The 17,254-nt window shown below is 51.9% G+C and overlaps 1 protein-coding gene and 1 long non-coding RNA gene across 2 annotated transcripts in view; one reads left to right on the plus strand and one right to left on the minus strand.

The window, feature by feature from the left end:
• The window catches only part of LOC144672249 (uncharacterized), a 125,501-nt gene that overhangs the window by 41,861 nt on the left and 66,386 nt on the right, over nt 1-17,254 (plus strand). The window contains exon 3 of the long non-coding RNA XR_013574086.1: nt 9,988-10,093. This is a non-coding gene — a long non-coding RNA (uncharacterized LOC144672249). The remainder of the gene's footprint in view (nt 1-9,987; nt 10,094-17,254) is intronic.
• Nucleotides 1-17,254, minus strand: part of vps45 (vacuolar protein sorting 45 homolog) — a 90,381-nt gene that overhangs the window by 10,968 nt on the left and 62,159 nt on the right. Inside the window, exons 10-13 of the mRNA XM_078534080.1 lie at nt 15,209-15,376; nt 8,788-8,946; nt 5,911-6,018; nt 5,155-5,276 (exon numbers count right to left, since the gene is read on the minus strand). Coding sequence (XP_078390206.1) covers nt 5,155-5,276; nt 5,911-6,018; nt 8,788-8,946; nt 15,209-15,376 — 557 coding nt within the window. The remainder of the gene's footprint in view (nt 1-5,154; nt 5,277-5,910; nt 6,019-8,787; nt 8,947-15,208; nt 15,377-17,254) is intronic.

Below are 17,254 nucleotides of genomic sequence, written 5' to 3' on the forward strand. Positions count from 1 at the left end.
CACCTCAGCTCCTACAGGCAATGGTCACGATGGTGGTCCCACGGGCCATCGATCTGGTCGGGCGGAAACGACTCTCGTTCCTCCGGCCTGGGTATTCTGCTGCGGGGAGGCAACTTCACCGTCTCCGAGGTCAAGGAGGTGGTGGGCGGGCGACTCCTCGTAGCAGACGTAATGTACAAGAACGCTCCACTCCGGTTAATTAACGTGTATGGCCCGGCACAAGGGGCTGAGCGGCTGGAAGTTTTTCAGCAGCTCCCACTGCTGCTGGCGACCTCCAGGCCGGTCATTCTGGGCGGGGACTTCAACTGCATCATCGATGCGGCTGGACGATCCGGCAGGGCCGGAAGCAGATTGGACGCTACGTCCAGATCCCTGATGGAAACAGTTAAGGATGCCAAGCTGCACGACGTCTTCAGCAACCCTGCAGACGGAGCGCAGCGTAGATACACCTGGTCGCGGCCAGACGGGTCCATTCGTTCCAGGATAGACTTCCTGTTTGTGTCCCGTGCATTCACAGTCAGATCCACCGAGGTCAAGCCGGTGTTCTTCTCTGACCACTGCCTCCTACTGGCGGACTGCCACTTGGAGGAAGACCTGAGGGTGGGCAGGGGGGCATGGAAGCTAAATGTGCAACTGCTGACCCCAGAGAACATTGAGGAGCTCAAGAGGGATTACAAAGGTTGGAGAACCGTGAAACCCCTCTTTGAGTCCCTGACACACTGGTGGGAAGTGATCAAGGGAAGCATCAAGAGGTTTTTCATCCGCAAAAGCACCCAGAAAGCTAGAAAGGAACAGAGGGAAATGTCCCGACTCCAGGAAAAGATGCAGAATCTGCTCCGGCTGCAGTCGATGGGGGTCGATGTCAAGGAGGAGCTCCAAGAGGTGAAGGGCCAGCAAGCCTCGCACTTTGCCTCGGAGGCCTCCAAGATCATCTTCCGTTCCAGAGTCCGCTCCATGGAGCAGGATGAGACGTGCTCACGTTTCTTCTTCCAAAAGGTACACAGAGAGCGCTCTGTGATCAGCAGCCTGAAGGAAGAAGACGGCTCAGTAAAGTCATCACGGTCCGACATTCTGAGGATCAGCAAATCCTTTTATGCCGGACTGTATGACGTGAAGCCCACGGACAGCACGGCCTCCCAGTCCTTCCTGTCCTCTATCACGGAGGTCTTAGACCACAGTACGCGGGAGAGCCTAGACAAACCGCTAACTCCTGACGAACCGACTAAGGCCCTCGAGTCCTTCGAGAAGAGTAAAACCCCCGGAAGCGACGGCCTGCCGGCGGAGTTGTATTCGGCTCTGTGGGACTTGATCGGCCCAGACCTGCTAGAAGTGTACGAGAGTATGCTCCTGGCCGGCAGCATGTCAGAATCCATGAGGAAAGGCATCATCACCCTCATCTACAAGCACAAGGGGGAAAGGGAGGAAATTAGAAATTGGCGACCCATTTCACTGTTGAATGTGGACTATAAGATTCTGTCCAAGGTCATCGCCAACCGGGTCAAATCCGCTCTGGAATTGGTGATTCACCCTGACCAGACCTGCTCTGTGCCAGGCAGGAAGATCTCTGACAGCCTGGCGCTGCTCAGGGATACGATTGCCTATGTACAGGACAGGGGTGTGGATACCTGCCTCATCAGCTTGGATCAGGAGAAGGCCTTTGACAGAATATCGCACACCTACATGGGGGATGTGCTCTCCAAAATGGGCTTTGGGGAGGGAATTCGAAATTGGATCCAACTGCTCTACACTAACATCAGTAGCGCAGTCTCAATCAATGGGTGGGAAACAGATAGCTTTCCGATCAAATCTGGAGTGAGGCAGGGCTGTCCTCTCTCGCCTGTCCTTTTCGTGTGCTGCATAGAACCCTTTGCCGAGTCCATCAGGAAGGATCCGGGCATAAGAGGAGTGACGATCCCAGGCAGTGGAGGCACTCAGGTAAAAGCCTCCCTGTACATGGACGACGTCGCCGTTTTCTGCTCGGATCCGCTGTCGGTGCGCAGACTGATGCACGTCTGCGACCAGTTCGAACTGGCCTCGGGAGCCAAGGTAAATCGTGGGAAGAGCGAGGCCATGTTCTTTGGGAACTGGGCTGACCGATCCTTTGTCCCCTTCACTGTCAGGGCTGACGGCCTGAAGGTGCTGGGGATATGGTTCGGAGGGACCGGGGCATGCGTTAGAAACTGGAAGGAGCGAGTGGCTATGGTGAAGAGGAAACTGGGCATGTGGGAGCAACGCTCCCTCTCCATTGCGGGTAAGAACCTGGTCATCAGGTGTGAGGTACTCTCGCTGTTGCTGTACGTGGCGCAGGTCTGGCCCATTCCACACTCCTGCGCGATGGCGATCACTCGAGCCATCTTCCGCTTTATCTGGAGGTCGAAAATGGATCGTGTCTGCAGGGACGCGATGTACAAGCCTCTAGATAAAGGGGGAAAAAACGTGCCCAACATCGCCCTCATACTGATGGCCACCTTTGTGTGTGGCTGCATCAAGCGGTGCGTAGACCCTCAGTACGCAAACACCAAGTGTCACTACGTGCTGAGGTTCTACCTGTCCCCGGTGTTGCGAAGGATGGGTCTGGCCACGCTGCCGCGGAACGCTCCAAGTAGTTGGACCGTGCCATACCACCTGTCCCTGGTGGAAAAATTTATGCAGAAAAACACCTTTGACCACAAGTCCATCAGGCAGTGGTCAGCACGTAACGTCCTAGAGGCCCTGAGGGAAAAGGAGAGGGTGGACCCTGTGGGATGGTTCCCCGAGCAGACTGTCAAAGTCATTTGGCAGAATGCCTCATCGCCAGAACTTTCCAACAAGCACCAAGACGTAGCTTGGCTGGTGGTGAGAAAGGCCCTCCCCGTCAGATCCTTCCTACACGCCAGGAGTCTCACCCCCTCTGCACGTTGCCCTCGAGGTGGCTGTGGTGGGGAAGAGACCGTTGTTCACCTCCTTGTGGATTGTGCCTTTGCAAAGAAAGTCTGGAGAGAGATGCAGTGGTTGCTGTCGAGGTTCATCCCGAGCAGTTCTGTGACACAGGACTCTGTGCTCTACGGGCTGTTCCCAGGGACACACACCGAGACAAACGTCGACTGCAGCTGGAGGATCATCAACTCGGTGAAAGACGCGCTTTGGTCTGCCCGAAACTTGTTGGTCTTCCAGCACAAAGAGTTGTCCCCGACCGATTGTTGCGGACTGGCACAATCCAAAGTCCAGGACTACGTGCTGAGGGACGCACTAAAGCTTGGGGCAGCTGCCGCAAAGGCGCAATGGGGAAGGGTCGCTGTCTAAGACCTTTCTACCACAGCGCACCGAGAGACTGGGAACTGTTTAGAGCCCCTCGGGCTGTACAGATCAAAATGAAAGGCTGGAAATGATTGTAATATTGTTTGTACTGATGCACCTGGTGATACATTTTGTAAAAGTTTAACCTGGATTGTACCCTTGTAATGTTGTTTTTGAAATGGTTTTGAATGTGATTGAAGATTTTTTATGAATAAAGTATATTTTTACAAAAAAAAACTTTGAGGCTGGGGGAAGAGAGAGAAAGAAAGAAAATGAACAGGAGGGAGGGAGGTGTTCTGTTGGCAGAAACTCACTTCAGCCTCACCAGACAAACATACATAAAGTAGGAATCCTTGAGACAAACATAGGAACATTCAGCCCTCGTAGCTTGTTTTACAGACGAAAGTGATGGCACAGCTTCTGGACACCACTTTCTTGTTTGACTCCAACAGATGAACAGGAGTCTGCTCCAGGGGGGAGGCTCAGCTAACAGGTGAAGGGGTTGGGTTGCAAAGAATGTGGTGCAGCAGCCCAAGCATGCCTCTCAATAGCTGAGTGGCTCATCTACAAGAAAAACAGATGCCAACATCTTAAGGAGACAGCGCGCTTAGAGTTTGCGATGGACAGGTGCACACAGCCTTTTCTGCTGAGCTTTGAGATCAAGGCAAGAGAATGTGTTAATGCTCTACTGTGACACTGGTGGCAAAGGACCCTACTGTCAGCGAGTGACAGTCACAGAAAGAAACAAACAGAGTCAGTAAATGACTATCACAGCGTATGGTCAGCAAGTGACTGTCACAGAGGGGAAAAAAAGGCCTCATCCAGACGGACAGAGGAAATCTCAACACACCTATAACACGCAAAGGGAACTGAAGCACGGGGGAGACTTTCCAGGCATGCCAAAGTTATTAAATAATTTTGTTTCACTTTTAACAGGCCCTTGGGATCACAGCTGCATCTCTCTCCAAACAATACCACGCTATATTTATTTTAAGTTAGTTGCATGGGCTTCTGAAAAATAGGAAAGGATGGGCATTAAAAATAAGTGTGTTAAGAAGTTCAGTGTTTTCAGATCACATTCCTCCTTAAAATCCTGTCTCCTCCTCTCCTGAAGGTGCTCACTCTCACTGGTGTACAGGTCCCCTCCTCTCCTGAAGGTGCTGACTCTCACTGGGGTACAGGTCCCCCTCCTCTCCAGAAGGTGCTGACTCTCACTGGGGTACGGGTCCCCCTCCTCTCCTGAAGGTGCTGACTCTCACTGGGGTACAGGTCCCCTCCTCTCCTGAAGGTGCTGACTCTCACTGGGGTACAGGTCCCCCTCCTCTCCTGAAGGTGCTGACTCTCACTGGGGTACAGGTCCCCCTCCTCTCCTGAAGGTGCTGACTCTCACTGGGTTACAGGTCCCCCTCCTCTCCTGAAGGTGCTGACTCTCACTGGGTTACAGGTCCCCCTTGTCTCCTGAAGGTGCTGACTCTCACTGGGGTACAGGGTCCCCCTCCTCTCCTGAAGGTGCTGACTCTCACTGGGGTACAGGGTCCCCCTCCTCTCCTGAAGGTGCTGACTCTCACTGGGGTACAGGTCCCCCTCCTCTCATGAAGGTGCTGACTCTCACTGGGGTACAGGTCCCCCTCCTCTCCTGAAGGTGCTGACTCTCACTGGGGTACAGGTCCCCCTCCTCTCCTGAAGGTGCTGACTCTCACTGGGGTACAGGTCCCCCTCCTCTCCTGAAGGTGCTGACTCTCACTGGGGTACGGGGTCCCCCTCCTCTCCTGAAGGTGCTGACTCTCACTGGGGTACAGTCAAAACCAGTCAGTGCACAGACAAGGGACTAACAGACATCTGACACAAGTCTTGGTTTAGAACAGGTTACTCCCTTACCGGTCTCGCAGTGTGTTTGGTCCGAGATATGGGTACTGGCTGTCCTTCAGCTTGCCTTTAATCAGTTGGTCCAGGGTGTCCTGAAGCAATGGCTGGTGTTGTGTGTACACATTCTCAATACCCTGCACAGAAAATGTCAATCCGTTACAGAGCATGGTCCCCTAGGCGTGCCGTTGCCTCAGCCCCTACCCCAGCAGGCACCACCTCCGTCACTTCCTCCACTGCGCTGCACCCCCTCGAAACTTCCCTGAAAGCGTCACCCCCTGAGACAGCATTCTCCCCACAACTTTTCACATCCCTAATAAGTAGCAAAATCAACTTCATTTGAAGTCAGTTAGTGTCAATCCTATAAAGGGAGCACCTGATGCTGCATGTAAAACAGATGTGGAGGTGGGAGGAGACGGGGACACCGAGTGAATGAAGTTATCCTTAGGTCTGGGAACCCGAGTGAACGAGGGCCCTGTCCCCCCCGAGTGACCGAGGGCCCTGTCCCGTCCGTCCTCCCCCACCCCCCCACCCCGAGTGACCGAGGGCCCTGTCCCCCACCCCGAGTGACCGAGGGCCCTGTCCCCCACCCCCTCCCCCCCCCCCCCCCCCCCCCCCCCCCCCGAGTGACCTGTCCCCACTGAGGGCCCTGTCCGCTGAGTGACTGAGGGCCCTGCCCCACTGAGGGTGGCTCCACTGCTGTGCACCACAAGGACAGAGGGGTGATGTCGAAGGAGATATTACGAATTTATCAGCAGATGTAAACTTTACCTTCAGTCCTTTAAAGAACTGCTTGGTGATGGCAACAGCATCCTTTGGGGTCACAAGGTCACTTCCTCGGATTCTTTTCCCACCATATTCCACGACAACTGATACCAACTAGGATCAAATTAACAAAAGGAGGGAGAAATAGTCATCAACTTCACATTGTGTTATACAGTGACAGACCTGTCCCCACCAGTACTGTACCCGAGTGTTATACAGTGACAGACCCGTCCCCACCAGCACTGTACCCCAGTGTTATACAGTGACAGACCCGTCCCCACCAGTACTGTACCCCAGTGTTATACAGTGACAGACCCGTCCCCACCAGTACTGTACCCCAGTGTTATACAGTGACAGACCCGTCCCCACCAGTACTGTACCCCAGTGTTATACAGTGACAGACCCGTCCCCACCAGTACTGTACCCCAGTTATACAGTGACAGACCCGTCCCCACCAGTACTGTACCCCAGTGTTATACAGTGACAGACCCGTCCCCACCAGTACTGTACCCGTGTTATACAGTGACAGACCCGTCCCCCCCAGTACTGTACCCCAGTGTTATACAGTGACAGACCCGTCCCCACCAGTACTGTACCCCAGTGTTATACAGTGACAGACCCGTCCCCCCCAGTACTGTACCCCAGTGTTATACAGTGACAGACTAGTACCCATCACTACTATATCTTTGTATTAAACTGTGGACCGTTTGCCTCATGTGCCCCCTTCAATCCCTGCCCAAATTGGCCAATCATAATGGGTGAGCCCAGACCTCGTGTGTCAGTTTTATATACAGTGAACAGCAACAGGAATGCTGACCAATTTCCCCTCTCCGTAACCCAGGGATCACTGGACAGTGATCAGGAGCAGGAACCCTGGCTGATTTCCCCTCTCTCTCTAACCCAGGGGTCAGTGGACAGTGATCAGGAGCAGGAACCCTGGCTGATTTCCCCTCTCTCTAACCCAGGGGTCACTGGACAGTGATCAGGAGCAGGAATCCTGGCTGATTTCCCCTCTCTCTCTAACCCAGGGGTCAGTGGACAGTGATCAGAAGCAGGAACCCTGGCTGATCTCCCCTCTCTCTCTAACCCAGGGGTCAGTGATCAGGAGCAGGAACCCTGGCTGATTTCCCCTCTCTCTCTAACCCCGGGGTCAGTGGACAGTGATCAGGAGCAGGAGATCTGGCTAATTATTCATTGGATTGAATTATTGAGCCAATGCCAGAAATGAATTGCATTTCTACATGGATGGCCAGAGACTGAAGCATGATCTGAACGCAACATACTTGGGAGTGACCCTAGATAGGATTCTGTCCTTCCTGGAACATCTGAAGAAAACAGCAGCAAAGGTCAAAAGGAGAAATTATCTATGTGGGGCCCTGCTGCCCCAACACTCCGCAGCAGAGTACTGTGCACCTGTCTCCAAAAGTCATCTCTCACACATCTTGTTGACATTCAACTGAATGCAACAATGCACATCATAGCTGGAATCCTCCACTCAACACCTCTCGCCTGGTTTCCTATCTTCACATACATCACTCCCGACAAACCACCAGTTGACCAAAACCCACCAGCTGGTTGAAACCATCTGTGCTGCAACTCACCACTCCAATGATAACCTGTTCAACCCACTTACTGCCCACCTTCCATCTTGGCACCCCATATGGAGCACCCTTCATGAGCATCCTTTTATATTTCCTTTCAGTCTAGAGCTAGATGAACTGTAGCAATTATATTTATTTTGTTACTTGTTTATAGATACCCATGAAGGCGACAGTAGGCGGCATGGTACTTCCATGGTGAGTTCAGCATCTATGAGTATTCTGCACAGCTCTTCGCTTCATGACTATACCCCTGTCAGTCATTCTGAGAATCAGGACTCTTTGCAGGTACCTCTCTTGGTGCAATCCTCTATCCTTCCACCATCTTGCTTTGAGCAACTCAGCAGTGCAGAGGAACAAGGATCAAGCAGACTTGAAGAGATGTTACAGAGCCTTCACGAGGACCATGCGCTGTTTGAAGCTACAGTCATGAACGAAGGTCGAGGAATCCAAGTTGATGAAGTTTCAGAAAATATTGGTGCTACAAAACTGGAGGGAACGAATGCGGCGGGCGTAGCCTCCTGGTCCCCCTGCCGAAATGGGTCGTAGCGGCCTCCTGCCTTTCGGGGAAGCCTGAGGTACCAGCAGACTGTTACTCACAATGAGAGGCTGTGGTGGAAGAATTAATCCAGGCTGGTCTTTTGGTTTAAGCTGGTTTATTTTCAAGACAACTCCTCAGTGCTACTGACTTCCAAGTAGCTTCCACACAAAGTGTTCCAGCTGTATCTTTTTATTCTATTTAGATGGGCTAATCAATGCCCATTACCTGTTTAACTAGCAATTGTCTTTAACAAGGTAATCACACACGCAGTGTGATTATTTATACATTGACACAGACATCCTTTGGATCAAGGAATGGGAAACATGGAAAGTCACTAACAAGTTCCTTGTGACAAACCCCATCTGATGAGTTCTATTGAAGGGTCATGAGGACTCGAAACGTCAACTTTTTTCTTCTCCGCCGATGCTGCCAGACCTGCTGAGTTTTTCCAGGTATTTCTGTTTTTGTTTCCCATCTGTCCAATGACAGGCTTTGAAGTACCACAGTGACTGTGGTCCTTGCTAAATAGGTTCAGGGCAGGCCAGAGCCCCTGTGTAGCCAACCACTGCTGGGGCCTCAGTACAAGTTCCTTATGCACTTGTAGCAGACACGATGTTGCACATTACCCAGGAGCGTCCCCTATACAGACTAATCACCTTAAACTCAGCAAACGAGGAGGCTATCACTTGGCCTTGGGGATTTACATTCACTGCATAAATAAATAACTCAGAGGCCAACACTCACCCGCTTGTACTTTTCCGACACCCCCTTACGAGTCAGAGCCTCCATCAGCGAGGCCAGGCTACTGTTGCTGTGACGTTCATAACGCAGAGCGTAGAGCATCACCAGCCTCACTGCGTCCAAGTCCGTCACTTTGGGGTCCTGCAGCAACTTCCTCACGTTCTGTGGGTTACAGAAGCAGGGTTAACCCAACAACAATTTCAGCACCATCCTCACACACTAACACCAGGGCTATACCCAAACTCACTTCCCCTCCCAAAACTGCAATACATCATTGCTAAGGCTATCGCTCATCAATCACCTTCTGCAATGGCAGGCACAGCTTCTACACCCTTTACCCTCAGATCACTTCTTGTGATAGAATCACCACTTGGATGTTTCAAGGCCCCCGCCCCGGCCAATCCACCAATTTCCCCCAACTTCAAGACAACGTCTGCCCATCATTAAGAGGTGTGCCTATCTGGTGGGCTGTTCAATCTGAGTGGAGGAGTGTTGGGGGATAGCAAATAACACAGCCACTGTTTCCCCTGGATTTCCATCATGTAGCTGTTCAGTGAGCGGGTCAACGTTTTCCCCCTTAGGCTTGGTGAGGGACAACGAGAGCCCTCCTGATCTGGGAGAGAGGAGCAAGGAAGCAGCATGTGACCTTTTGATAGACAGAACATCAGAGGGGAGAAAAATGTCAAGCAGTCAGAGTGACGGGCCAGCTGTGAGTCTGTTAGCGACAGTCTGTGCACACAGTTACAGTTAGTCATAGGTCATGGACTGGGGCTCTGCGACTGTGTGGGTCACAGTTAAACAGAGCACACTCTGTCTTTCTCATTGCCTCACACTCTACAAAAACACAAAAGCCCTTGTCATCTCCATAATTGGAGAATTAAAAAGCAGAAGTCAGCTTAACAGTTGTGGTCAGAGGGGTTTAGGACAAAAATGGTCAAAGTTCAAGAGCAGAAAAACCCCCTAGTGTCTGAAGACTATGACACAAAGACTCACAATTAATTCTTTATGGCGCTAGACTTTCACCTTGAGGAATTAAGGGTTAATTAGACTCATTTTTAGTAAAGGTTTAAAGAACTCACATGAGAAAGGAAAGTCTGTGTGATTTCACAGTCGCAAATTCCATCCAACAAAAAGTCAGTTGGAAGAATTACAAGCCAAAGTCAATCAAACATGGCCGTAAACCTCCTCTCATCTCTCAAACAGCTCGATTGCCACATGGACTGGAATAAATCCGGAATAATTCACTCAGCTCCAATGCGATGTGGGAGTGAAGGAAAGTCTGTTTCACTAACTGGGACACAAAGACACGGTAAGTAGACCATGTCAGAAACATGCAGTTTCAAGTGCTTGAATGGAGGTAGCAGTCAGCAGGTCACCTTGTGTTGGTAACTGGGAGACCTGGGAGCAGGTTGGCAGGTTCCTCAGCTTGAAACAGAGCAGCATGGGTAAAGGCAAGTGAAATCAGCACGGCTTAATATAGAGATGATTTTATGGAAAAGAGATATCAGTGAAACACTTAGTTCAATGATTGGAAGTCAGATGGCACATCAGCATCTCCTCCATTTAACTCTTGTTTCATAGGCCAAATGTGCCAAAACAGAAGGTCAAGGAGCAGAAGGGATTGACCGATTCCACAAAGTCCATCACAGCCCACGAGCAGCCCACAGTGCAAAAGTCAGGGGAGAGAAGGTTGGAGTAGGTCAGAGCAGCGGATGGGCTGCTTGCTTGGGTACCACAGCATCACACATCCCATCACTTGCACCAAAAATTGCTGTTGGAGTGAGAGGTAGGAGGGGAGGCTCATGAGGTGGATGAACACAAGCATGGACCAGTTGGGCTGAATGGCCTGTTTCCCTGCTGCCAATTCTATGCAGCGTGTGACACCAACATGTTTACACACATTGACCACACAAATACTTGGAACATGTTGTTTTGATTCCTGTCCCAGAGATCATCAGGGATGAAGGCCAGTTTGTGTAGTGTGTACTGACTCTCAGCATGCCTTCAAGAAGATTAACATCATATAAAGGTTAAGTGGATTCAGAAGGTAGACGTCAGATTGAAACAGAAATACCTGGAAAAACTCAGCAGGTCTGGCAGCATCGGCGGAGAAGAGCACAGTTGACGTTTCGAGTCCTCATGACCCTTCAACAGAACTCTGTTGAAGGGTCATGAGGACTCGAAACGTCTACTGTGCTCTTCTCCGCCGATGCTGCCAGACCTGCTGAGTTTTTCCAGGTATTTCTGTTTCTGTTTTGGATTTCCAGCATCCGCAGTTTTTTGTTTTTATTTAAACGTCAGATTGATTTGGATCGCCTGAGGGGGATGGCAGTGGACATGGCCAGAACTTACTCCTCCTTCTGGGTTCTGTTTTATATGTTTTGTTCCCTTCCGAACAGATTACTTGGTTGTGGGATTGCAAAGTGAGAGGGTTGGAAGTGCCTGGTGACAGTGCTCCAACCATCACCACTACAGGGCAGATTTAAAATCAGCTGGTCTTTATCTGCCTGTCATTTTTATTTGTTTGTATGTATCTAACACCCAAATAGATAACAATGCTGACGATGCTCTGATGCCTGGTACTTTCCTTTTGGTGCTTCTCAGTGGCCCAAACTGACAGTTCCCCAGATTTAAACACAGAATACATCTTAGTCTGTTGCCCAAATATAGACTCATTACATCCATTTTATCCAGAGGCAAATTCCACGTAATCATACAAGCTACCAGTTAATGCAGTTCTTCTTGGGTTTAGAGAGAAACTTGAACATAAATACCTCCAACAGAACTCTTTCCTCCCCTTCAAATGGAGCTAGTGGATCCTTAACTTTCACTTTAACAAATACAAGATGCATGTGGCATCTTGTAAGATGGCACCACTCAGTGCCTGTCTTAGCCTGGATTAGAATTAGGCTCACACCCTCACCCTCTGAGCCAGAAGAGAGTGTTACTGAATGCAGTGAGCAGAGAAGAGGGTGGGTTTCAGATGGAAAACACTCAAAACTCTATTCACACACTTCTCTCAATACACAAGCTGAAAACATATGACACACACTTTGATCCAAACTGCACCAGCTGAGACAGGAAGTTCCCATAAAGAGTTTCTGCTTTTCTCCAGCCCAGAGAGGAAGTTTTACAAAGCAGCAGACCGCAAACAGGCAGATATCTCAGAGCTTTAATGGCTACAGGACTGGGATGGGGGGAGGGTGATACATGAGCACACATCACAACACCTCCTCAATAATAGGGTTTAAGAGGGAAATAGCACTGGATTAGATACAGAGTTGAGTTCACTCTTTCTATACAGTCCAATCAAAAGGATTAGATACGGAGTAAATCTCCCTCTACACTGTCCCCATCAAACACTCCCAGGACAGGTACAGCACGGGGTTAGATACAGAGCAAAGCTCCCTCTACACCGTCCCCATCAAACACTCCCAGGACAGGTACAGCACGGGGTTAGATACAGAGTAAAGCTCCCTCTACACCGTCCCCATCAAACACTCCCAGGACAGGTACAGCACGGGGTTAGATACAGAGTAAATCTCCCTCTACAGTGTCCCCATCAAACACTCCCAGGACAGGTACAGCATGGGGTTAGATACAGAGTAAAGCTCCCTCTACACTGTCCCCATCAAACACTTCCAGGGCAGGTACAGCACGAGGTTAGATACAGAGTAAAGCTCCCTCTACACTGTCCCCATCAAACACTTCCAGGGCAGGTACAGCACGGGGTTAGATACAGAGTAAAGCTCCCTCTATCAACCTGAAACCTGTTGTAGACAACACACTTTGAGGAGAGGGGAAGAAAAGGTTGATGAAACAGTAATGGATGTTCATGTCTTGTTCTGGTCAGGCAGTGACAGGTTTCTCAGTGTGCAGCAGAAATGAAAGGAGGTAATTGGAGTGGTTGTTGAACTCTGGTCAGAAATAACAAGGCTCTTGTAGTGGGAGGGGGGGAACAGGAGGGAGGGAAGGTGAAGAACACAGATCCCATATCAGGATTTCAACAATGTTTCCCATTGTTAATGCAAACCGGCCGGAAACATGTTGCAGAGACGGGCTGAAGGTCACTGCTGTTGGTTTGCTGCCAAAGTGTGACAGAAGATGAACAGTGTGGGGTAGCCCAGTACTGCGAAACAACAGCGCCAGAAATTATGTAGAATAAGTCAGCTTCTGAAGACAATCAAAGAAGAGCGATGAGAGATGAAGTGAAAGTGCGAGAGAGAGAGAGGGAGAGAGTGCCAGGGTGTGCATGCATGCAGTCAGCCCTGGGTATGTCAGTTACTTGTGAATCAGGGCCTCAGGCCCTCGTTCTAACCTCGTTCTAGTAGCTGAAGCTTGAGGGGTTGACACAAATTACTGATGCCTAGAGATTGCAGCAGAAACAGCAGCAATGGAGCCCATGGGTAAGGCAGACTGCAACTTGTGGTTGTTTGGGGGACGGGGGGTGATGACAAGAAGTACAAAGACTAATCACCTCTTCCCTTAAGGAGGAGGGCCTGTGGGGCAACAGACTCAAACTCTGGAAAGAAGGACCTCAAATGGCAACAAGCTGCAGCACACAGCCAAGAGCAGAGAGTGAGAGGCAGCAAGCTATTTGACCATGGGAGGCACCAAAGACAAACCGACGCCTTCCTTACCTCCCAGTGGTGACACAGTCTCCAGCAGGGACCATGAGTGATCAGAAGCCGGGATCCTGACTGACTATTTTGCCCGGAAGTAGGAAAGAGTTGCATTTCTACAGCGCCTTTACTGATCTCAGGAGGGCCCCAAAGTACTTTATAGCCAACCATGTATTTTTGAAGTGCAGTCACTGTTGTCTTGTAGGGAACGCAACAATCAATTTATGCAGAGCAAGATCCCAGGCACAGAAATGACATAATGGCCAGATCGGTTTTACATATTGGTTCATAGATAAATAATGGCCAGGAACCTTCTTTCAATAATGCAACGGGAATAGGGAGAGAGCAGATGAAGCTACTGTTTAACATCTAACCTGAAAGGCAGCACCTCCAACACTGCGGTGCTCCCGCTGTGCTGACCCGCCCATGGTGCGGCGCTCCCGCCACGCTAACCCGCCGACAGCACAGCGGGCCCACCGACAGTGCGGCACTTGCTCAGTACTGCAGTCACGTCGGCCTGGATTACATGCTCAAATCCCTACAGCGGACTTAAACCCACAACTCAATGGTGTGTGATGAGCCATGGCTCACATCACAACTCGGAGAGCAACTTCAATCCTATTCTCTACTGAAATCTGCTGAGCACCAGACCAACAAGCTGTGGCTGCTTCCTGTCTGAAAGGCTAGGGTTCTACGTCACACTGAGAATTGGCTTCAGCTATCACAGATGTGGAAAGTGTTGATCTCTTGGTCGTGTTGAACAAGCTGGGTTAGAGTGGTGGATTGTGAAACGTGTGGGAGGCTGAGGGGGAAACTGCAACAATGAAAGACAATCAGTGTACAGATTAGACAGTGTAAAGGAGTGTGCCTGTATGTATCAGTGTGGGCTCTACAAGGTCTCACAGGGATCCGATAAGCACACTCTTTGTCACTGCCCTTCAACCACTGAAACAATTTCAGATTTTGTTGATTGAAGGACTCCCCCCCCATCATACAGAGACCTGCTGCATCAGCACAGTGCAACTGGGGATGTGCTGGGCACATGGGGGTGATTCACCGGCCCTGATGGACTCTGTCTGTTCCTAAATATTCTCTGGGTGCCCTTGGGAGCAAACCAAGGGTTTCAGAAACAGCGAACCAGCATTCTACCTCCATTAAACAGGCAGACATGCTCATAAAGAGGATCAAGGCAAGGTCCTTCCTCTCCAACCTTCTTACTCAGCTCTGGGTGGCAGGGCCTTTCCCCATTAGTATCCTCTCATTCACTCTAATCCCCCACCACAACCTCACTGCCCACCTTTGACCAGACCTCCAGCTACCCACCCAGCCTCTCCTGCTGCTCAGACCTGATCTTTCACTCAGACCCCCTTACCTCCACACACACTTCATCAAGGAAAGATGCAATAAAAGCGTGTTAGCAGAATGTGTGGGCCATTGCAACGGAGCTTGATGCTGCTTTGAGATGATTGGGAATCAGCCTTCTCTGCTAGACCGGCTGCTCTCAGACCTGCTGCTGTTGGCCAGCCAACCAGTGATGAAGCAAGAGATGAAACAAAAACAAAAAATGCTGGAAAAACTCAGCAGGTCTGACAGCGTCTGTGGAGAGAAGGAGAGAAACTCTGTCTTTCTCTCTCCGTAGATGTTGTCAGACCGGTTGAGTTTTTCCAGCATTTTTTCTTTTGGTTTCAGATTTCCAGCATCCGCAGTATTTTGCCTTTATACAAGAGATGAAACAAGATGCCTTTGTTGGAGGACTGTGCTTGCTTCGCTCCCATTCCCTCCCCACTGTCCCCATCCCCCACCTGCAGAGCACTGGAATGGTCATTCTGACAGGCCAGCTCCTGCTCCACCTCCGACACCTCCATCAAGTGATGCTCGCTGACCAATCGTGACAGCTCTCCGACCACCGTTACGTGTTTCGACACCGTGCCTGACATCTTCTTAAACTGGGGATAGTTCTCCACAAACGCCTGGGGAAAACAACAAGAAACAGACATCTCAAGTTACGGGCTGGGGAGTGTGCACAGTATACCCAGGAAATGGAAATGGCTGAATTTCATCCAACTTGTATTCAGCTACTGTTTGGGGAGAGGGAGAATCCAGGATGACCTTAACTCTCCTGGACAGTCCAGCTGCTGCAGTCTCCCAACAGCATGGTCTGTGCTCCACCCAATCGACTGACGGAGTACAGCCATTCAACAGGACTCAAAGGTAGTTCACTACTTCAAGGCAGTGGACCTCTGCCCCTCATTAGCCCTGTGCCACCCCCCTCACTCCGCGTTCCCTGACACCTCACCAAATTGTCCAACTCCCTGTTTCCCCCGCCCCTTGTAAGCCCTTCTCCTGCCCCCATTAACCCTATACTCCATGCCTTGCTCCCCATCTCCCCGCCCCATTATCCCTGTATCCCATTCCCTGCTCCCCATTCCCACACCCCCGTTAACCCTGTAGCTCATTTCCCCTGCCCTTCTTAACCTCATACCCCTCCCCCCTGATCCTGTGAACCCTGTACCGCATTCCTGCTCCCTGTTTACCCTGACCCGCCAGTTCCCCTGCACCATTCCGCACCCCCTGTCCCCCCATTTCCCCTGCACCATTCCCCACCCCCTGCCCCATTTCCCCTGCACCATTCCCCATCCCCTGCCCCATTTCCCCTGCACCATTCCCCATCCCCTGCCCCATTTCCCCTGCACCATTCCCCACCCCCTGCCCCCCCATTTCCCCTGCACCATTCCCCATCCCCTGCCCCATTTCCCCTGCACCATTCCCCACCCACTGTCCCCCCCATTTCCCCTGCACCATTCCCCACCCCCTGCCCCATTTCCCCTGCACCATTCCCCATCCCCTGCCCCATTTCCCCTGCACCATTCCCCACCCCCTGTCCCCCCATTTCCCCTGCACCATTCCCCACCCCCTGTCCCCCCATTTCCCCTGCACCATTCCCCACCCCCTGTCCCGCCATTTCCCCTGCACCATTCCCCACCCCCTGCCCCCCCATTTCCCCTGCACCATTCCCTACCCCCTGCCCCCCCATTTCCCCACCCCCCTGTCCCGCCATTTCCCCACCCCCTGTCCCGCCATTTCCCCTGCACCATTCCCCACCCTCTGTCCCGCCATTTCCCCTGCACCATTCCCCACCCCCTGCCCCCCCATTTTCCCTGCACCATTCCCCACCCCCTGCCCCCCCATTTCCCCTGCACCATTCCCCACCCCCTGTCCCCCCACCATTTCCCCTGCACCATTCCCCACCCCGTCCCCCCCCCCATTTCCCCTGCACCATTCCCCACCCCCTGTCCCCCCCCCCTCCATTTCCCCTGCACCATTCCCCACCCCCTGTCCCCCCCCCATTTCCCCTGCACCATTCCCCACCCCCTGCACCCCCATTTCCCCTGCACCATTCCCCACCCCCTGTCCCCCCCCCATTTCCCCTGCACCATTCCCCACCCCCTGTCCCGCCATTTCCCCTGCACCATTCCCCACCCCCTGCCCCCCCATTTCCCCTGCACCATTCCCCACCCCGTCCCCCCCCCCATTTCCCCTGCACCATTCCCCACCCCCCTTTCCCCCCCATTTCCCCTGCACCATTCCCTACCCCCTGCCCCATTTCCCCTGCCCCATTCCCCACCCCCTGCCCCATTTCCCCTGCACCATTCCCCACCCCCTGCCCCTCCATTTCTCTCTCACCATTCCCCACCCCGTCCCCCCATTTCTCTCACACCATTCCCCACCCCCTGCCCCCCCATTTCTCTCTCACCATTCCCCACCCCCTGCCCCCCCATTTCTCTCACATCATTCCCCACCCCCTGCCCCCCCATTTCTCTCACATCATTCCCCACCCCCTGCCCCCC

This window comes from Cetorhinus maximus, chromosome 36, assembly GCF_964194155.1.
Source record: "Cetorhinus maximus chromosome 36, sCetMax3.hap1.1, whole genome shotgun sequence".
In the NCBI taxonomy this organism is placed as follows: domain Eukaryota; kingdom Metazoa; phylum Chordata; class Chondrichthyes; order Lamniformes; family Cetorhinidae; genus Cetorhinus; species Cetorhinus maximus.